At 43.1% G+C, this 23,803-nt stretch overlaps 1 protein-coding gene across 2 annotated transcripts in view; it reads left to right on the forward strand.

Moving 5' to 3' along the window:
• LOC138737038 (glutamate receptor ionotropic, kainate 2) overlaps positions 1-23,803 on the forward strand; it is a 511,494-nt gene that overhangs the window by 456,205 nt on the left and 31,486 nt on the right. For both annotated transcript variants that reach the window (XM_069887457.1, XM_069887458.1), the window contains one exon: positions 16,098-16,323. In XM_069887457.1, the coding sequence (XP_069743558.1) occupies positions 16,098-16,323 (226 nt within the window). The remainder of the gene's footprint in view (positions 1-16,097; positions 16,324-23,803) is intronic.

Below are 23,803 nucleotides of genomic sequence, written 5' to 3' on the forward strand. Positions count from 1 at the left end.
TCTCCCCCCCAAAGAACCTCCCCCTAACCCCTGCATGGCTTTCACCATCCCCTCTGACCTTCCCCTCTTGGAGACTGAACACTATGCCCTCAGTAGAGGCCTCACTGTCATTCCCCTTCACCCATATCCCAACGGGTTCCACATACGCTATGATGCTGGATTGCTGTGTCTAACGGATATGTCCACATGCCTACTTCCATATCCACAGTTCTCCCCCCCTCACTACAGACCCTTTCTCCCGTTTTAAACTTTTTTCCTCCTCCTGGATAACTCATTCTGGTCTGCTCTGGAACTTTATACTTCAACTGCTGCCATACCATCAACCATCTCAACTTCACTACTCCCCTCATTCATTCTAACCTCACCCCTTTGAAGTGCCTGGCCCTTACCATCTCTCTGCACCAATCCAAACCTCACCATTAAATCAGCAGACAAAGGGTCTGGCACACAGACTAAAGCCAGACAACAACTCTCAGACATTCCTCTTACTTATCTCTCTAACAGGACACCACTAAAACACATCAAACTGTCACACACCATCTCTGAAATTATCAGTTCCTGTCATCTCATTCATACAGCCTCCAGCCTTATTATTTCCCGACCATACACTGCCTATTCCTACCTCCTACTTAAGATCCACAAAGCCAATTGTCCCGGCAGTGTGTTCCATACTGAACTGGTATCTGCTTACCTCAATTCTGTTTTGTCCCACTTGGCCCATTCCCTTCATCACTTCAACAAGTTAGTTCCCTGACCTTGACTCCCTTTATCATGGACATCCAATCACTATACCTCTCTATAACCATACCGAAAACTTTAAAACCTTCATTTCATTTTCTATAACAGACCCAACAAGTCCACCTTCACCACCATCCTCCTCTGGCTGGCAGAACTTGTCCTTGCCCTTAATAACTTCTTTGACTTGTCCCACTTTTCCCAGGTCAAAGGGGTACCCACATAGGACCCAGCTATGCTTGCTTTTTTGTTGGCTATGTGGAACAATCCATGTTACAAGTCTACACAGGCAATGGTTCTCAACTCTTCCTCTGCTACATCAACATCTACTTTGGTGCTGCCTCATGTTGAGCTCATTGACTTCATCCACTTTGTTGCCAACTTCCACCCCAACCTCAAATTCACTTGATCCATCTCCATCAACACATTCCCCTCCCTCAATCTCTCTGTCTCCATCTTGGGAGACAACCTTTTGACAGTCATCTTCTACACACCCACCAACTTCCACAGCTACCTCATCTACACTTCTTCATACCCTGTCCCCATAAAGATTCCATTCCATTCTCTCAATTCCTTGTCTCCATTGCATCTGCATCCATGATGGGAACTTCCATGGCAGATCATCAGAGATGTTCTCCTTCTTCAAATAATGTGGCTTTCCCTCTACCACCATCAACTCAGCACTAACCCGCATATCCTCCATTACCCGCATATCTGCCTTGCCCTCCTCTGCCCCTACCTACAACAAGGTCAGGATTCCTCTTGTCCTACCTACTTCCAACCAGCTTCTGTATCCAACAAATCCTTCTCCACCATTCCTTCCACCTACCAAGTAATCCCACCATTAGACATACTTCCCTCTCCTCCCCTCACTGCTTTCCACAGGGAACACTCCATCATTCACTCCTCCCTCCCCACCAATCATTCCCTTGGTATCTACCCCTGAGACCTCCCACTCCTTCTCCCTCACCACCATTCAGGGCCCAAAACAATCCTTCCAAGTGAAGTATCTTTTCAGTTATGAATCTGCAGGTGTCATCTAATGCATCCAGTGCTCCTGTTGTGGTCTTCTCTACATCAGAGAGATTGGATGCAGACTGGGAGATAGCTTTGCGGAGCACTGAACTCTGTCCACTGCAGTAGAGTGGATCTCCCAGTGGCCACCCATTTTAATTCCCCACTTTGTTTCCCCCACTGTCATGTCTGTCCCACCCGCAAATTGGAGAACAACACTCATTTTCCGAATTTAACATTGACTTTCTGGTTTTCGTTAAGCCCTAACCCCACCCCATCCACCCCAACTACTTCTTCCTCCATTGCCTTCACCCAGCTCGCTCTCTTTCCTTTATCCCTTTGTCTCCTTTCACAGAACCAGAATCAGTTTTCACCTCTCCTCTTATCATATCCAATTAACAACTTTTGTTGGTCTGGACTCCTCCCTCAGTCAGCACCATCTCTATTCTGAGCATTTCTATTTTCTGCTTATTCTTTGCTTATTTCCAAAGAAGGCCTCAGGCCTGAAATGTTGGCAATATATCTGTCTCTTCTGGATGCGACAAGACTGGCTGAATTCCTTCAGCATTTCTGTATGTTTTAAATTCAAGCTAAACACAAAGATTATTTCAGATTTGCTGTAATGCACAGGAGGCTGGAGAAACATTAACTTTTATTAAATGTAGCATGTTTAATCACATAATGATGCTGAAACATTGTGTTAGTTCAACTGACTTAAAAGTGTTTTGCCGCTGATTTTCCTTTGTACTTAGCACCTGATGCTTCTCACGTCAGTGTCCAACAATAGTTACCCAGCATTGCTCTGATACTACTTTTCCATAGTTGCAGTGTCCTGGTGAAACCTTTCATGATGTTCATCACTGACTGCTCCAAGATCAGCAGGGAAGGTGCCCAAGTGCGAACGCAGAAAATGAATTTTTAATGGCACGTTGCCCTTCATGGTTTGTATGTTTGATGTCAACTTAAAGTATGGCAGGAGCGGAGAGCGCTTACATCCCTAACGTCGAAGTACTCGAGATGGCAGAGGTCGACAGCATCGAGTCCACGCTGCTGAAGATCCAGCTGCGCTGGATGGGTCACGTCTCCAGAATGGAGGACCATCGCCTTCCCAAGATCGTGTTATATGGCGAGCTCTCCACTGGCCACCGTGACAGAGGTGCACCAAAGAAAAGGTACAAGGACTGCCTAAAGAAATCTCTTGGTGCCTGCCACATTGACCACCGCCAGTGGGCTGGTATCGCCTCAAACCGTGCATCTTGGCGCCTCACAGTTTGGCGGGCAGCAACCTCCTTTGAAGAAGACCGCAGAGCCTACCTCACTGACAAAAGGCAAAGGAGGAAAAACCCAACACCCAACCCCAACCCACAAATTTTCCCCTGCAACCGCTGCAATCGTGTCTGCCTGTCCCGCATCGGACTTGTCAGCCACAAACGAGCCTGCAGCTGATGTGGACTTTTTACCCCCTCCATAAATCTTCGTCCGCGAAGCCAAGCCAAAGAAAGAAGAAAGTATGGCAGGAAATCTCAAAAATAGGTATATCAAAAAAACCGGTCATAGTAAAATTTTTAGGTGATTTTCGTGAACAGCTGCCCAAAATCTGTAAAATGCAACCAAAAATGTTCAGGAAGCAAAATCTTCATTGTCCACTGTTATTTTTCAGGTTATACTCAATATTATTTCACCAAAGATGCCACGTCAAGTCACCTTTTTTTTTAAATCGTTCATACCATGCTTGAATTTACAAGAGAGGATACAAATTACCTCCCAAGGAAGCATAGAGACTAATGTAAGGGAGGATCTGAAAGAAATCAGTATCTCTAAGGACATGGTCTTGGGGAAATTGATGGGATTGAAGGCAGATAAATTCCAAGGGCCTGATAATCTACATCCTAGGGTACTTAAGGAAGTGGCCATTCAGATAGCAGATGCTTTAAGAATTATTTTCCAGAACTCGATAGACTCAGGATCAGTACTCATGGATTGGAGGGTAGCTAATGTTACCCCACTATTTAAAAAGGGGGGTAGAGAAAAAGCGGGGAACTATAGGCCGGTGAGCCTTACATCAGTAGTGGGCAAAGTGATGGAATCCATTATTAAGGATGTAATAGCGGAGCATATGACTAGCAGAGAAGAGATCGGACGGAGTCAACATGGATTTACAAAAGGTAAATCGTGCTTGACAAATCTATTGTAATTCTTTGAGATGGTGACAGGTAAAATAGATGGGGGAGAGCCAGTGGATGTGGTGTACCTGGACTTCCAAAAGGCCTTTGATAAGGTCCCGCATAAACGACTGGCTTACAAAATCAAGGCTCATGGGATTGGGGGCAAAGTATTGATGTGGATTGAGAACTGGCTGGCAGGTATAAGACAGAGAGTTGGGATAAATGGCTCATTTTCTGAGTGGCAGGCGGTGACCAGTGGGGTGCCACAAGGATCTGTACTGGGACCCCAGCTGTTCACAATTTACATTAATGATCTGGATGAGGGGATTGGATGTAATATCTCCAAATTTTCAGATGACACTAAGCTAGGAGGGGTTGTGTGCATGGAAAAGGGGGTCAGGAAGCTCCAGTGTGATTTGGATAAGTTGAGGGACTGGGCAGATACATGGCAAATGCACTACAATGTGGATCAATGTGAGGTTATCCACTTTGGTAATACAAACTGGAGGGCAGATTACTATTTGAATGGCAATAGATTAAGAGATAGGGAAGTGCAGAGAGACCTAGGGGTACTTGTACATCAGTCTCTGAAGGCGAGCATGCAGGTACAGCAGGCGGTTAAAAAGGCAAATGGTATGTTGGCCTTCATATCAAGAGGGTTTGAATATAGGAACAAGGATACCTTACTGCAGCTGTACAGGGCCTTGGTGAGACCCCACCTGGAGTATTGTGTGCAGTTTTGGTCACCTTATCTAAGGAAGCATGTTCTTGCAATGGAGGGAGTGCAGAGGCGATTCACCAGGCTGATACCTGGAATGGCAGGAATGACTTGTGAGGAAAGATTGCGCAAATTGGGATTGTACTCGCTGGAGTTTAGAAGATTGAGAGGGGATCTCATAGAGACATATAAAATTCTGGCAGGACTGGACAGAATGGATGCAGATGAGATGTTTCCAATGATGGGAAAATCCAGAACCCGGGGCCATGGTTTGAGGATAATAGGCAAACCGTTTAGGACCGAGATGAGGAGGAATTTCTTTACCCAGAGGGTGGTGAATCTGTGGAATTCATTGCCACAGAGGGCAGTAGAGGCAGGTTCATTAAATCTATTTAAGAGGGAATTAGATATATTTCTTCAGTATAAGGGTATTAAAGGTTACGGAGAGAAGGCGGGGACGGGGTACTGAACTTTAAGATCAGCCATGTTCTCGAAGGGTCGAATGACCTACTCCTGGTCCTATCTTCTATGTGTCTATGTTTCTATGAGATAGTGTTTCTCCAGGAAAGTTAGCAAGTTAAAAAGTTAGAATAGAAATTAAACACGTTAAAATATTAAAAATTAAGATGTATACAGTAAAGCTCCACAGTACACTATTCACATATGTTCTGGAAATTCAGGTGCCTGATGGCTTGGGGGAAATACTGTTGCTTAATCTGGATGCAATGGTCCCGAGTGCTCCAGTATCTCCTACCAGATGGCAGAAGGAGAAGAGTTTATATGGAGGGAGTTCTCCACAATGTTTATTGCCTTTCGCCTGCATTGAGTGTTGTAAATGTCCTTCATGGCAGGAAGAGAGCCACCAATGATCTTTTCCACTGACTCACTATCCTCTGCAGTTGCACAGGATGCTCTCAATATATCCACTGAGGAATGTAGGGAGGATGAAGGGTGGGAGATGAACTTTCCTCAGCCTTCGAAGGAAGTTGAGGCGCTGCTGCGATTTCTTGCTCATGGAGCTGGTGTTAAGGGACCAGGTAAGATTCTCCTCCAAGTACAGTCCAAGGAACTATTGATGACCTCATTGGTAGAGCTGTCAATGGTCAGCGGAGCATGATTCCTCCCGGGCCCTCCTGAAGTTGACAATTATCTCTTTTGTTTTTTTTTAACATTCAGATAGAGGTTGTTGGCTGTGCACAAATCTGTTAGCGACTGCACCTCATCTCTGTTCGGCAACTCATCATTCTTACTGATCAGGCCCACCACGATCGTGTCATCAGTGAACTTGATAATGTGGTTTGAGCTGTGTTCAGCGGCACAGTTGAGGGCCAGCAAAGTGAACAGCAGACATTTAACAGATTTTTTCTGATACTTCTTAAAAACAGGGTTAATTGGAGAGCAGGTGACATGAGTAATGGTGGATCAATCTTGCGACTGACCTTGATTCAAATTATATCATCCTAGTAGTCCCCTGTGACCTGGGTGCAATTACTGGGTCATGGGTGCAGGATGCACCTTTCAAATCACAGTCAGACCAACCAGATAAATCGCCAAACTGGCGATTTAAGCGGGATCCTGCCTCCACGATGATGGGGTGAGTGACACATCACGCACTAACAGAAAGTGTCGGCCGTCGGTTGCCCCACTGGTAATCAGTCGCTGCCCCCCCCGTCGGACACCACCCCATCCCCATCAGCCACCACCCCCTCCATCAACCTCCTCCCCATCAGTCACCTCCCCCCTCCCAGCGATGTGCGAATGGGGGGGAGGTGGGAGTGAGTGGTTGCTACCGCTATGTGCTGCACCCATTCATGGAATCATTTCAATGCAGGAGTGTGGGAGCAATGACCATCTTCCTACTCATAATCCTCCATGCTGCTGGAACTTCTCTTCCAGCTCCAGAGTGGTTCCAGTGACGTGGGGGATTATGGGAAATGAAGATGACCATTGGTCCTGCACTTCCACATTGAGCCGTCACCGCAAAATGGAGCGGCATTCTGCATTAACACCAGCTCCTCCCACTCTCCCCCGATCATGCCAGTGGTCACTCTCCCCCAATCACCACAGTGACCACTCATCCCTGATCGTGGCAGCAGCCCTTCAGCCAGAGGTTTCCCTGTGATGCACGCTCGCAAGTACTGACACCATCAGAGTTACCGGGTCAGTCATTTCCCCTTTCAAATCACAGAAGGAGGATGCCAGGTAAGGTTTACTGGGTTCCCTGACCACCTCTGAGGTTGGTCAGGGACCCAGTTAGTTCTGACCAGGTTGGACCCTTTCAAATTGCCATGTACCTGGGTCACTAACAGTGCAAATTGCCTGGTTAACCCCATTTTACATGGTTGTTTTGAAAGGGCCTACTTGGAAACAGTTTGTTACCATTCAGGCTGTAATCACATCTTAAGAAATCACAGAGTTATTTTCTTTGTTCTGATTAGTATGCATTGCCTTTATCATTAGTACATTTCTGGTACATGGCTGGGTATTAGTCAATCAATGGAATTTTTACACCAAATATCTCTCTCACTAATTTTATCTCCTTCATCAAATTCTTGGTAATTCCTTTTCTTAAATAGGAATGAATGCAGCTGAAATGAAAAGAATAATTTCATGAGAATGGGCTTCCTGCTGTTCTTGATGATGTTCTGAGTCACAACAAAGGTTCTTTCATTTCCTCTTCACAGCAAGTTCCACTGCGTTTCCAATTTCAGATGGCTGTGGGAGATAGATCTGTCGCCAGTACATGCTCAGTCACTGATGTAGTTCTTTAACCTCTCTCGTCTGTCTTTCAAAAAATTTGTGCTGGTGTGTGGATCTACAGGTTCCACTGCATCAACCCTAAATACTCGTGCTAGGAATCAGAAACGACTGGTGATTTATATAAGCGTAGCTGACCTTGCATGGTGTTGTGATCTGTGGCACCTTTACAAAGTAAAGGTTCCTTGTATGCCCTTACTCACATTGACTGAGTGAGCAACTGAGCTAATGACTGTCATTAGGAAGTGTTCTATGGGCAACATTGCCACAGGATTTCAATCAAATTTTAATTTGAACATCAATCAACTCAGGATGCTGCAGCATAAATCCTTTGCCAGGGAAGTGGTATTTGGATTAGGAACTGATTTATCCTTTTTGAGCACAGAAGTGTATATCTTGTGCCAACAGAAATATCCAAACTAATTTGGGCTGACTGTGTAGCTAGAGTTCTGTTGGAGATTACATTGGAGATGCTCAAAACAGGTGTGACACCTGCTCAATACAGGTGATCCCTCACGTTACAGCCATTTAGGTAACAGAAATTTGCCCTTATTGGAACCCAAAAATCTAACAAAATTAATTCTTACACAACTTGTGTGAAGAAAAGACGATACAAATAACACTAAATTAATTTGTTTCAACAGTCCTTGCTCAACCCCAGTGCAGATGACACAGTTTTGAGTTACAGAAAGTCGAGATAGGAACGGTTTTCCAGGAATGCAACCCTTCCATAACGTGGGGTTCACTTCATTTGAAATAGACTCCAACATTTCAACTGGTTTTGATGAATTTATAATTTGGTAGATGATCCTTTATGTCAGTTGAGAGTTAATATGACATAAGACCACTATTCCCACAGAAACTTGTTTTTCAAAATAGCGTTGTTCAATTCCTTCTTACCAATCGTTTGTTCTTATTGTTGCTTTCCTGCTTGACACTTATCCTTACCCATCCCCACCCCATTCTGTGTCTCTAAATTATATTCATATTCTGCCCCAGTTTTATCTTGTTCACATATATGCTCAGCTATCTAATTCTGTTTCCACATTTATCCCTCTTATCTTGATTCCAGCCCTATAATTATGAGCACATCCTGTGTCATGGTAAAATTTGTCTCTATTTCCCATTTCTTGCCTCACCTTCCTTTCCACCTTGCCATTTTCTACTGAACCTTTATCTCCCATCATTCAAATCAAATTTATCCTGCTTGGGTAAATGTTCCTCTTTGCCTGTCACGTGCCTCACGTTAATACTCAGTTCCTTTCTGTTGTCCTATCTCCTGCTTCAACTTTATCCCCATCTCCTGCCTCCTGACATTTTCTGACTCCTACGATGCACTTAAATGTATTTTTTTTATATTTAGACATACAGCATGGTAACAGGCCATTTCGGCACAGTACGTTCTGAATGGTGGGAGGAAACCAGAGCCCATGGAGAAAACCCACACAGACACAGAGAGAATGTACAAACTCCTTACAGACAGCGCAGGATTCAAATCCTAGTCCAGTCCCGATTGCTGGCATTACGCTAATCGCTACTCCACCCATGCTGCCCTTAGTCTTAATTTAATCTTTCACTTTCTACAGTCCATTATTTATCCTCATTCTATATCCATCCTCATCTCCTCACATCCCCTATCCCATTTTTTTTATCTCCATCCCCAGTTTCTTGCCATAAATGTATCCTCAGATCCAATATCTGCCACCCCACAATAATCCTCATCTCCCATCTCCATACTCACAGGAATCCTCATCACACATCTACTGCCTCATACTTATCCTCATCCAATGTCATCTCCCACCCAACATTTATAGTCTTCTCCTATTTCCTGCCCCAGATTCATTCCCATCTACTCTCTTCTGCCCCATATCTTTTTTTTACAAATAGGTGGTGGACAATTGAACAGCTAAAAGTGCAGGGGAGTCCAAGAACATCAACGATAGGGTGGCCTAATAAGTGCGTGTTAAAGGCAAGGCAGAAGCATTTGCAACTAAGATCATTCAGCAAATACAACATTGAAGACATTGCCGACAGGATGATTTCTCTCCATTGTCTCCTCAGATTCCCACTATCACGGAATCCAAACTTTAGACCATCATTTCATATGTACATCTCTCATAATGTTATATACCTCAGTTATGTCCCTTCTTGACTCCATCCATTCCAGGGAAAACAGATCTAACTTCCTTAGATCCTTCTCATAAATAGAATACTTCATCTCAACCTGATAAATTTCCTCCACTCCTTTTCTGTTGTTGCATCCTTTCTATAATGTGAATCCTTCTCCCAATTTGTCCATATATCCTGCTTGACTTGCAACCAGCTGACAGAAGTAATTCCCAGACAACTTCAACCTTTCCCTGCTGCAATTAGATAATTCTTACCTAGTTTAAGAAGTCCATTCTCATATTAATGCCAAAGAAAACCAAGACAATGCAATCTAAAATACCGGGGAGCAAGAGCTCCTATGTCAGCCTCCTAATTATTGACCACAGCTTTGCCTTGAACACAATAGTCCCATGTAAATTCATCTCCACACTCCAAGATCCAGGCATCAACATCCACTCCTGCATCTGGATCCGTGACTTCCTGATTCGGAGATTGCAGATTGTGAGGATTGTTGATAACATCTCCTGCAAGATCATCCTGAATACAAGTGCCCCACAAGATTGTGTGCTTATCCCCATACTATAATCCATTTTTACTCATGAATCTTCAGCCAAATACTGCTCCAACTCCATCTGCGTTTGCAATTACACACAATTGTAAGCTAGATACAAACAATAATGAGAGTGAGTATAAGAAAAAGATAGAGAATCTAGTGGCACAATGTCAGGAATACAACCTTGAAGGAGGTTGAAGGAGTTGGTCAGGAAATGGAGGGGATCAAATGACCTGTGTGTATCAATGGTGCTGAGGTGGAGGGCTGCAATTTCTCAGGAGTAAATGTCACCAGCAACCTGTCCTGGTTCAATCAGGTTGATGACACAACCAAGAAAGGGCACTGACTCTACTTGCTCAGAAGCCTCAGTATATCCCTGGTCAGTTATGAATTCTTCTGGAGGCATCATTTAAAGTCTTCTGTCTGATTGTATCATAGTTTTGTTTGGGAACTGCTCATCCCCAGGCTGCAAGACACTGCAGAAAGCTGTGAATGGTGCTCAGGGTATGGAGCAAACCCAACTCTCCTGGATCATACTTACCATAGAACAATTACAGCACAGAAACAGGCCAGTTCAGCCCTTCTAGTCCATGCCAAACACCTACTCTCACCTAGTCCCATAACCTTCCACTCCTCTCTCATCCATATGCCTATTCAACTTTTCCTTAAATATTTACTACTTTGGTCAGAAGCTCATTCCACATTCCCACCCCCCTCTGAGTGAAGAAATTCCCCCTCATGTTTCCCCTTTCAATCTACTCTTGTTTGAATCTCCCCCCACTCTCAAATGGAAAAAGCCTGTCCACCTTGACTCTATCTGTCCACATCATAATTTTAAATACCTGAATCAAATCATCTTTCAATTTTATATGCTCCAGGAAATAACTTTAGGACCCATCCTATCCGGTTCATTCTCTCTTCTCCCTCCTTCCATCACACAGAAGATACATAAACTTGAAACAAGAACCTCCAGATTCAAGCCATTCCAGCCATTCTCAGACTTTTTGATGGACCTCGGATTGGTAAAAGATTACACCCTTGCGTGGTTTAACTGTTCTTTTCTCTGTTTCCTTTGTAGCACTGTCCCTCACACTCTTTGGTTTACTGTAACACTGTACCTTGCATTTTTACTTTATTATTGCATGGCCTGCTACACTGAACTATAGGTTGACCTGTTGCAAACAACGCTGTTTAATATAACCTCAGCAAACATGGCAATGAACAATTCAATCAACTTATGACCATTTCTTGTGTACTGAGATTTTTTTATTCCCATTTCTTCCCTTTTGCTCCACATTTATTTTTATATCCTATTTCAAACCTCTTCCTCTCTTCCCATAGTGGATAACACTTAAAGAATTATTAAGCAGATTACAACAAATGTCCTTCACTTCAAGGCAAAAAATCCAATGAAAAGAAAGTTCATCTATACCTATAATGACACATTTTAGATATTGTATGGAAAGAAAAGATTGATCATATTACCAAGATAAAGCAGAAAGGCTGAGGATTGGAAAAAAAAATCTGAATTCCACAAAGGAGGACCAAAATATTGAAAAGCAAAAACATATTCGTTGACCACAGTGTGATGGGAGTGAACTCCCATTGAAAAAGAAAGGCCAGTTTCCTCCCTTAAAGGACATTGGTGAAGCAGATGCATTTTATAACATTAAATGTATTTATGTCACCATCATTTATGAATAGATATTTTAATAATTCCTGGTAATTAAACTGAATATAAAAATGTCAATTTCTTGTGTTGTACCCCACATTTCTCCTGATTTTTTTTCCTCTTACTTGCCTCACATTTGTCCCTCAGTCGTAGATCCAAGTAAGCGCTGTGATTTTTTTTGTTATCTGTCTCATTGCTGTTGATCGGATGTTCCTGCTGTGCTCTGATTTCTGCTCTTTTATCCATGACAATAATTGCATATCCAAATAATTAATTGCTTTATATATCCCAAGGGGAAGTAGCTAGGTGAATGCATTTTCTTTCTCAGCAATATGGCAGATTTTTCAGTGTTAACCCTTTGTACTCCATGTGCCAGTTTTCAGGGACCACCAGTCAGTGCATTAACTCTGTTTCCCTGTTTTACAGGGGTAGTTTTATACCCAGTTGGTTCGTACTGTAGTTTACCCATGGACCCAGTCCAGAGTATGTATTATGAAAGTTTAAAAATGGCCAGAGTCCAATGGGTTAAGTTGCAAGCAATAAAGTTAATAAAAGACTGTATTTGCATTCTTCTTTGGCTTGGCTTCGCGGATGAAGATTTATGGAGGGGGTAAAAATTCCACGTCAGCTGCAGGCTCGTTTGTGGCTGACAAGTCCGATGCGGGACAGGCAGACACGATTGCAGCGGTTGCAAGGGAAAATTGGTTGGTTGGGGTTGGGTGTTGGGTTTTTCCTCCTTTGCCTTTTGTCAGTGAGGTGGGCTCTGCGGTCTTCTTCAAAGGAGGTTGCTGCCCGCCAAACTGTGAGGTGCCAAGATGCACGGTTTGAGGCGTTAATTGAGGCGTTGATGCATTAATTTGCATTAATGCATCAAATAACAAAGTCGTAAAATACAGAAACAGGCCCAGCTCACTCATGCACGCCAGGAAGGCATCAAGGTGGACTCACTGCTGCAGCAGCATTAATGGCCACGCCTTCGCTGGTATGATCCCAGGATGATTAGGGGAGTGACTTTCAGTGTTTCTCTTTGGGATGCTACTGGCCAGCTGTCCCACCCGAGGTCCCCGCGCAGCTGCATTTGCCTGTAGGATGGGGCTGGCCACAGCTTTTCCACCGTAGATCCTTGGAGGTCTGGCGCATAGGATGGTGGCATCCACTTTTATCAGTACAGTCCTCGAAGGTAGCAGGTTCCGAGGAAGCAAATGACCAGTTTAGGACATCAGAGTGGTAAAACACACCACCCCAACAACTCCTATCAGGAAGAATAAGCTTGACAGCGGACCCTGCATGGTGTTAGGTCTGCTTTGTTCATGAATGAGTGAGACAAACACCAGGCTGAGTCGAAATCAGGGTTCTTTGTTCTTTATTACCGGATTGTAACACTTGCGACTAAACATGTTAGTCGGAGAATGCATTCTGCCGTTATCAGCAAAATGGTGATTTTTTATACCCTTGGATATGTGCTTAGAACATCATCATATCATTACTTGTCCAATGACTAAAACTGTTGCTATCCTTTCCCTGCTAGCTTCCTGCCTCTCAATCCATCAAGTCTCTCTTATCTTGTAAGTACAAGGATGCATTTACATCTTGTTACAGCCCTGTACATTCCCATCTCATGATGTTTTACCTAACAGGAGTACAAGGACACCTCCCCTTCTTGTTACTGCCCTGTACAGGGTAACTCCCTACACATTCCCATCTCATGATGTTTTACCTTACAATGGTCAGAATCCACAGCAGCTGGCGAGTGTGGTGCTTGGCAGCTGATGACATCCCTCCTGGCCATGACTTCTGAGAACCAGGTACCGGGACTGGGATTCATGAACATGCTAATAGTGACCAGGGCTCACAAAGAGGCTCAGATGCTGAGAACATCTTAATCAGTTCAGTGAGGGGTAGGGAGAGGGTGGTGGTGGTGGCCTTTGGGTTGTAATCCGGCTGAGGTGTGTTTATTCTAGCAGCTCATACAGACTTCATTGTATGTGAGGAGAACTTTCCTACACTTTTGAATTTAACATTGGATAACTTTTGTTTATTTCTGGATCAATAATATTTTATTCAAAAAGAGTAGTTTAGTTGAGACAGAAGCTCATTGTACTGAAGTTTATAGATATTGTAGAGTTTATAGATTCCTGTCTCTTGAACGGTTTCTGAACCTGTGAAATTTGGGCTTTGGTGAAAATGTCTTTAATGAACAAAGGCTGACATCATAACATTTAAAACTACCACAGGAAATGAGAAAACATCAGCAGGTCGGACAGCATCTGTGGAGAGAGAAGCAGAGATACTGTTTCAGGTTTGATCCCCATTCGGAAAGTAGAAAATTGAATGCTGTTTTTCTCATCACAGATGCTGCTTTAATATGCTGAGTATTTCAAGCATTTTTATTTTATTTCATATATCTAGCATCGATGGTCTTTTGTGGAAGATGATTACCTTGAAAGCTATTTAAATGATGGAGTAGTGAACCAGTGAATTTGAACTAATTAGTTAATGGAAAATGTGGAAAATGTCTAATTTAAATGATGTTTTTTTCACATTCCATCTATTTTATTAGAAATACTGTTCTAAATAAGTAAAACCTGTAATAATCTCCAAATTAAAAATCATTATTTGCATAGATACTCTTCATAGTTGGAACAGACTAATTCCAGGATTCATTTATCTTTGTTTCTGAATTATAACCAGAGACAAGAGAACAAAGTGAATGACAGTATAAAAATTGAAGGAGACCAGTAAAAGTGAGTTAATGGAGCAACAAACAGGCTGGCCAACATTTTGTTGAAAAATCACTGCTGTACAATTAATTTGCTCAGTCAATAGTCATCATTGCTACTAAGTAGCTATTAGTACTTCCAGATACAGTTCTGAAAACTGATTCTACGACTTTTATGACAGGATGTAAAATTGCATCACATTTGCTCTTTCCTTTGCACATTTATCTTGATTTTCCTTTGACCCCTACCTTATCTTTATTTTTTAAGCCATTCGTCCATCATTTGTATCATCGCTCCTGGTGGGATTATTCTGATGTATTTTGGTTTGACCAACAGAACAGGCCTTTCCTTCCTATAACTCAAAGACTAGGCCCCGTTACAGGATGCCTGGGATTGCAAGGGAGATATAGTCCTTGAGATTTAGGAGATTGGTGGTGGGGAATTAGGAATTTAAAGGTCTAGTAAATTTATCGGATGTCTCATAATTAGCTGCTGAGATTGTGGAGAGATTTGGGGTATAGATTGGAATAAGTGATGAGATATGCAGTGGATCAGTAGAAGGTTGGCCAAAGGATGAAAAGCAGAGAAGGAAGTTGGATGACAGATTAGAGGGTAATGGAGTTGGGGAGGACAAATATAAGAATGACTTGGTTGCCTTCAACTTTCCCTGCCAGTAGATTCCACTGTGCATGCCTGTCCTTGTCAAAGTTTGAGATACTCAGAGGAATTGGAAGTTGCATTATTAAATTTAAATTTAGACATACAGCACAGTAATAGATCCTTTCGGCCCATGAGTATGTGCCACCCAATTACACCCAATTGACCTACAACCTGGTACAATTTGAAAGGTGGGAGGAAACTGGAGCACTGGGAGGAAACCGACACAAACTGAAACTCCTTACAGACAGTGCTGGGCTCGAACCCAGGTCACTAGTACTGAAATAGCATTGTACTAACCGTTACACTAACCATCCCATCCTTTAGATCAGTTATTTTTAAATTTAGAAATACAAACTTGTAACAGGCCCTTCTGGCCTGTGCCATCCAAATACACCAATTAACCAACCAACCTTGTATGTTTTTGAAGGGTGTGAGGAAACTGGGGGACCTGGAGGAATTCCATGCATACACAAACCCTAGTCACTGGCACTGTAATAGCGTTGAGCTTACTGCTGATTCCCAGGAGAGCAGTTCAAGAATCCTATGACCCTTAATAAAACTTGAAATGTAGCAGCACTTTATCATGAGTTGGAAAGAAGTTGCTGGTCAGTATTTCCGGTTAATCGTTGAATTTCCATCTTGAACATCTGCGTGCTTTCCAGCGATTAGCTTCACTAGTGGCTTGAAATCTATATCTTTGGTTTTCCATTTGTGTTCCATGAACTGTGTAAACTGCTGTCAGCATCAAAAACAAAGCGTCTCATGAAGAAGTTACGCTACTTTTTGAGCTGATGTTAGCATTGGGCTTTCAGCCTTTCGTGGCCCAATCCTTCTCTGGGCAAAAACAGTAAAAGGAATTTAATAGGAATATTACTCCTTTTTAAAAGAAAAACATTTTTTCTCCCCAGTACTGGCAAAACCATTTCAGTTTACATTCAGAACTCAGATTCAGCTATACTTAATTTTCTCTCCCTTTTATGCACATCTCTTCCAGAAATCCAAAATATCAACCTATGAGAAGATGTGGGCCTTCATGAGCAGCAGGCAACACACTGCACTTGTCAAAAATAACGAAGAGGGAATCCAACGCGTTTTAACCACAGATTATGCCCTGCTAATGGAGTCAACAACCATTGAGTTTGTCACACAGAGAAACTGCAATTTGACGCAGATTGGAGGCCTCATAGATTCCAAAGCTTATGGAGTTGGCACTCCCATGGGTATGTAACAAAGCTAATGTATTCTATGTAAATTAATCAGGAACAAAATAAAACTAAAACTGGCCTGCCACCGAATGTCGTGAGCCATTTGTAGACACATTATTTACCCTTAATTTCTTAATGCTGTAATATGTCAAGTAGGACTTGTGCAGTGTTCTTTAGGAAAGCTTTATAATGATAAATTTTGCTGTTCAATTTGAACAGGATAAACACATATTACTTAACCAATTGACTAAATTACATCAATATGCTCTTTCTTCTCTAATATATGCGAAAGTGTTTTCTGTTGTAAATCTTGATGATGTATGTGTCCGTTGTACATTGGAAACATAATATCTTGCTCAGGGCATCTTACAAATGCATTTCCTGAAGATTGTTTTGATTGTTTCCAAAATGCCCACCAGAAAGGTGAACATTCAATTTTAAATCTTGTTTTGGTTAGTTTCTGTTTATATTTCTGTGTATGTATGAGCTAAAATAAGTAGGCCAATATATACAACTTGTACATGGCGAAAAGACCTGTGCTTATTATTGAATCCAATTTATTATTTCTATTATTAATGGAAATTTTGCAGAAGTTACCTTATTTGTAATTACTTAAAATGACAATTTTGCCATTGTGAGAATTCAAAATTGGAGGATAAATTTCAGATTGCACTATAAATATTATAGGATCTTGGCCCTTCCTATTTCCTTTTTACATGAAGAACCTTGATAATATCATCAAACTCCTAATGATTATCTTTCACATATGCACCATCCATAGCTGTCTCTGCTCCCTCACTATACCTGTGTGCAACTTGCATTGTCATCCAGTCTTGCATAAGCAATAATTTCCACATACTATAAGGTTGAAGACCAAAGGTGAGGCATTTTGATGCTATCTTCAAGCATTCTAATCCTCACTTGGGACTCTACCTCAGATTTTCATGCCCTTGTTGAGTTGGGCTAATCTTGAATCCTGAAATCCTGGGCAGCATGGTTGGTTAGTGCAATACATTTATAGCACCAGCGATCAGGACTGGGTTTCGAAACCTGCGCTGTCTGTAAGAAGTTGCTGTGATCTCCTTGTGTCTGCATGGGTTTTCCCCAGGGATGCCAGTTTCCTCCCACCATCTGAAATGTTCCTGGGGTGTAGGTTAATTGGGTGTAAATTGAGTGGCACAGACCCTTGGGCCAAAATAGCCTATTACCATGCTGTATGTCGAAAAACTACTTGGTTGAAAAAAAATCCTTTCCATCACCTAATTATTGTTCATCAAATCCTTTTTTTTTGCCTGGGTAATCGCTGACTCCAGACTTAGTTGTCTAATTGGCTGAATTCCCACTCTCAACTCACTATCAACTTCAATGGATCATCTAATACACAGCAATTCTACTCCAAATGATCACATTCACTAATTTCCTTCTGACAAACAGTGGATGCTGCTTCTCCATATTTGAATTTAAAATTTTTGTTGTGGTTACTTCACTCCTATTCTGCCTAACCATATGTTTGTAATCTCTTCCTGTCCTACCACGCTATTCCATTCTCTCCTTTTGAACCTCATCCCCTTCTGCATTTTCCTCTGTTTTGGTTCACCATTGACATTTCTGTCTCCTCTACAGTAGTTTCTCCTCAGTGGGTACTCCATGCACCTACACTTCTATAAAATGACAGTCTCTCTCTTTCTTTCTCTCTTTGGCTTGGCTTCGCGGACGAAGATTTATGGAGGGGGTAAAAAGTCCACGTCAGCTGCAGGCTCGTTTGTGGCTGACCAGTCCGATGCGGGACAGGCAGACACGATTGCAGCGGTTGCAAGGGAAAATTGGTTGGTTGGGGTTGGGTGTTGGGTTTTTCCTCCTTTGCCTTTTGTCAGTGAGGTGGGCTCTGCGGTCTTCTTCAAAGGAGGCTGCTGCCCGCCAAACTGTGAGGCGCCAAGATGCACGGTTTGAGGCAGTAAAATATGCTTAAATACACCCTTGGCTGCTTTAGCTAAATGTGTGGTGTCATAGTGGATCCTCAATGTACTGCAATTCCAAAATTTGGTTCCATTTACATGGTATTCTGGAAATGGAACACATTACAGAGTTATGCTGGAGAAACTCAGCAGGTCAAACAGTGCCTTTATGTAGTAACGGTAAAGATACATCACCAACATTTCAGGCTTGAGCCCTTCATCAAGGTGTGGGGGAACATGAGAGATTTCTGAACAAAAGGGGGAAGGGGGATTGGTGAGGGTGAGAAATGATTGGTTGGTGGGGGGGAGGGGGTGGGAAGGAGGACCGCAGGAAAGGGAGGAAGGAGTTTAGGCTAGGTGCAGAGGGAAGGGAAGTAGGAACTGGAATAACAAGTTAAAGGTGGGGTGGGGGTGGGGAAGGGGGGGAAAGGCAAGCTGATTAGTGGAATGCAGTGAACTAAATGTTCATGCCTTCTAGCATTTGTGTTTTTTTTTCACATAACCACAGTGTCAACAGAATCCTGTGTTTTACCTTTGCTACCATATTGTGCTTTAGACTAAACAAGTTTCTACCTTTTATTTACCAAGTTTTTCAACATAACCTCTCATCTCATCTCTGCTGCCTAGCCTGATATCATGTATTAGGTATCAGTTTATTTGTGGCTATTAAAAACGAGATTTTGTTTCCCCCGACCTGGTACAAAAACTGCTAAACAATACGATGCAACAAACTATCAATTTAGACAATGGTATTGCAGGTTAGATCTAGATGTTATAAAAACCCACCAGTTATGGGTGAAGAAGAATGTTCCCTGAACCTGGGGGCTGCTGCGGCCTCTGTTCGCTTAGCCTTCAACAGGTCGGGTTTCCAACCCCCCTCGCGGATGTTAAGTTCACCAGCAGACGGGAAACTAACTATTGCCTAGTCAGGAACCTAGTCAGTTCCCGTGTCCTGAGCCCTCTCACGGGAGGGCTACCCATGAGGCCCAGACATCATAGCCTCAAGACCTCCATATTCTCCAGGGGGCCTGGCATGTCTCTCCCGGCCTCCAAGCCCAGCATGGCTCTGCAACCCTTGCTCGCACTGGTCACCATCTCTGAGTCCGCCGCTCATCTTTCCACTTAGCTCGACAGTAGACATGTCCGACAATGCTTTCAGAGAGCCGAAAAATCACTGTCTCCAGTATTATAGCAGCTCGGCTTCCTCCACTCGGCTAAGTCTGAAGCTCCATACCTCTGTCAGGTGAGTTCCACAACTGTTGCAGCAGGCACTCAGATCCAATCCCATTCGGCGTGTTTCACAGGCAACACATGACTCCCTGCAGTCCAATGTCCCCTTTCTTCCGATTAAAAGTTGTACATGGTTCCAAACACCTAATTGTGGGCAGCAGCTGTGGTCAGGGGTAGCTGCAGCAAACAGGTCCGCACCGCCAGTTTAATTTCAAGTATGAGTCTGTCACCAACATCTTGATCTATATCACTCTCTGTATCCCTTGAGATGATTTTCCTTTTGCAGGGTAGTTCATTGAACATTTTTCAATGCATTTAGAGGTGAGATCATGTTGAGAAGGCTTGGCTAATGGGGAATCCAGAAGAGTTGAATGCAACCTATGAGAGACCACATCTAATACATATGGGGAAAATGGAAAACTAAATGATGTGAAGAAAAGACAAATTAAGATGGCATATTCAAGTTCATATCAAATTCGTTGAATTTTTTTTCCTGAAGTAGTTTTACCTTCCAATCCCTAAACATATTTTTCCTCATTGTGAATCAACCACATTAATGGTGCTAATAAGTCAGCATCACATTGTTCCTCCCTCTCTCTCATCACTGACCTAAGAAGTTCCCTCTGAGTTGTGGGTGTTACTTACTTTCCCTCTGGTCCTGTGGTTTCTAAGGTGATAAATGAGTTCTGGCCAGGACTTGCAGACTTTTCAACAGGTAGAGGTGGTGGAGGTTGAGTGGGTTGCTTTTACTGTCACACACTACATGCACTGTTTGTGTTTGGTCTCCATGTCTTTGCATTGAAGAGACTGAATGGTTCCTGGGTAGAAACCACCATAGAACTATAGAACAGTGCTGCAGGGAAACAGGACCTTTGACCCATTTAGTCCATGCTGAAATATTATTGTACCTAGTCCCTTCAACCTGCATCTAGATCATAGCCCTCCATACCTCTTCCACCCACACTGCTATCCAAATTTTCTTAAATGTTGAAATTAAAACTGCATCTATCACTTCCACTGACATCTCATTCCACATTCTCACCAACCTCTGAGTACTGAATATTTCTCATGAATCAGGAACTTTTCGGCAAAGTAGCTTTCAATTATTATCTCTCCTCCTGAGAACCACTTGCTGTGATGGAGTTGGATACTGAGAGCTTGTCTCAGGACTTTGGTTACAGGCCGGTGAACAACATGACCAACCACTGCAACTGGGCAAGCATGATTAGAGCCTTGATGCTGAACATGTTGTTCTGGGAAAGGACCCTGCTGATGCATTTGGAATAATTGTTGGAAGCATTCTCTAGTGCACTGTAGAGGTTTCTGGGTGTTGTCCATGCTTTCTGAAGCATACAGGAAAGCAAAGGTCATTTCATCTCAGTCGACCAAGAGCTTGGTGCCAGGATAATACTCTATTCCTCAGGCGACGGTGTATAGGAGACAGGGATAGGTTTTACCATTGATTTCTGCGCTCACCACACTGTGGCTCCAGAGACATGGAAGGTAATCCATCTTGCCTCAATGATAGAATCATACCAAATGTTTAGATTCAAGTTTATCTTCAGAACTGAGTATATTTCAAGGTCATTTTAATCAGGTAATTACTTATAAATTTTTAACAAAAAAGATTGCAATTTGCATTATACTGCCCAGTAATTTGGACAGACTGTGCAAGCAATTTCCTTTGTGTATCTACATAAAAACATGGTTCGAGACAAAGAGAGGGGAAATTTCAATTAATAATATATGTCCATGCACTTCATAAATTGCTGTATTTGTATCTACAATTGCAATTTCTTTTGCTAATGTATCTTCCTTTCATCATGCCATTATTTCAATGGTGGAACACTTCCAAGTTTCATCTGCCTGCTCATGTCTACCCCCAAAGAACATACTGTGCTCTGACCAGTATTAATCCTCTGCTTTCCAAATTGCCATGATGTAATCAACTCCACATATCTGCATACCTTCATCCAGGACAGAGGGAGATTTTTCAGCCCAACTGAGTCCATGGTCTTGTTCAATAATTTCGACCAACAATCCTGCTTCACTCAAATGGCATCTTTTACTTTTCCCTGTGTATTGGAGATTAACTTGAATAAAATTAATCATGTTAATCCACCTTGGAGGGGGATCATTCCTTTTCATTGGGGCCATGAAAATTGGATGCAAACTTTTACACCCAGTGCCTCACAGATATGCAGAAGCTGGCAAATTAGCAACTAGTAACTGCCCACCTATTAATAAAGGAACCTGAATGTAGTGGCTATGGGGAATAACTTCTACTTTAACACACAATACCAAATACCAAACAGTCAACCAGTATGCCTGCCCAAGATAGGAATGTCTCCTCTAGTGATCAACATCACTCCTTCCAATTTCATCCTCTCTTGGGCAATATGTTTCTGACTTAGTTTGAAGCAAGCCTTTTTTCTGAGGAATACTTTCCAGCTATGCTGTCCACTTCTGCACTTTAGATCTTACAAATTTGCACTGAAATACAACTTTGATTGAACCTGTACAGAAAGTTTAAGATGCACACAGGTACCAACCTTTGAAAGTTAATCGTTGATTACCTCAGTCAAAGATCAGAGAAAATTGTCAAAATAAAGGGCCTATATTTTCAAGCTTTGTTGGGACCAAGGAAAACTGCCTCAGGACTTCGTGATGCCACCATCATCACCCTGTACAAAAACAAAGGCGAGAAATCAGACTGCTCAAACTACAGGGGAATCACGCTGCTCTCCATTGCAGGCAAAATCTTCGCTAGGATTCTACTAAATAGAATAATACCCAGTGTCGCCGAGAATATTCTCCCAGAATCACAGTGCGGCTTTCGCGCAAACAGAGGAACTACTGACATGGTTTTTGCCCTCAGACAGCTCCAAGAAAAGTGCAGAGAACAAAACAAAGGACTCTACATCACCTTTGTTGACCTCACCAAAGCCTTCGACACCGTGAGCAGGAAAGGGCTTTGGCAAATACTAGAGCGCATCGGATGTCCCCCAAAGTTCCTCAACATGATTATCCAACTGCACGAAAACCAACAAGGTCGGGTCAGATACAGCAATGAGCTCTCTGAACCCTTCTCCATTAACAATGGCTTGAAGCAAGGCTGTGTTCTCGCACCAACCCTCTTTTCAATCTTCTTCAGCATGATGCTGAACCAAGCCATGAAAGACCCCAACAATGAAGACGCTGTTTACATCCGGTACCGCACGGATGGCAGTCTCTTCAATCTGAGGCGCCTGCAAGCTCACACCAAGACACAAGAGAAACTTGTCCGTGAACTACTCTTTGCAGATGATGCCGCTTTAGTTGCCCATTCAGAGCCAGCTCTTCAGCGCTTGACGTCCTGCTTTGCGGAAACAGCCAAAATGTTTGGCCTGGAAGTCAGCCTGAAGAAAACTGAGGTCCTTCATCAGCCAGCTCCCCACCATGACTACCAGCCCATCCACATCTCCATCGGGCACACAAAACTCAAAACGGTCAACCAGTTTACCTATCTCGGCTGCACCATTTCATCAGATGCAAGGATCGACAATGAGATAGACAACAGACTCGCCAAGGCAAATAGCGCCTTTGGAAGACTACACAAAAGAGTCTGGAAAAACAACCAACTGAAAAACCTCACAAAGATAAGCGTATACAGAGCCGTTGTCATACCCACACTCCTGTTCGGCTCCGAATCATGGGTCCTCTACCGGCATCACCTACGGCTCCTAGAACGCTTCCACCAGCGTTGTCTCCACTCCATCCTCAACATCCATTGGAGCGCTTTCATCCCTAACGTCGAAGTACTCGAGATGGCAGAGGTCGACAGCATCGAGTCCACGCTGCTGAAGATCCAGCTGCGCTGGGTGGGTCACGTCTCCAGAATGGAGGACCATCGCCTTCCCAAGATCGTGTTATATGGCGAGCTCTCCACTGGCCACCGTGACAGAGGTGCACCAAAGAAAAGGTACAAGGACTGCCTAAAGAAATCTCTTGGTGCCTGCCACATTGACCACCGCCAGTGGGCTGATATCGCCTCAAACCGTGCATCTTGGCGTCTCACAGTTTGGCGGGCAGCAACCTCCTTTGAAGAAGACCGCAGAGCCCACCTCACTGACAAAAGACAAAGGAGGAAAAACCCAACACCCAACCCCAACCAACCAATTTTACCCTGCAACCACTGCAACCATGTCTGCCTGTCCCGCATCGGACTTGTCAGCCACAAACGAGCCTGCAGCTGACGTGGACTTTTACCCCCTCCATAAATCTTCGTCCGCGAAGCCAAGCCAAAGATATGTTTAAGGCCGATGAACTGT

This window comes from Narcine bancroftii, chromosome 6 (genome assembly GCF_036971445.1).
Source record: "Narcine bancroftii isolate sNarBan1 chromosome 6, sNarBan1.hap1, whole genome shotgun sequence".
In the NCBI taxonomy this organism is placed as follows: Eukaryota; Metazoa; Chordata; class Chondrichthyes; order Torpediniformes; family Narcinidae; genus Narcine; species Narcine bancroftii.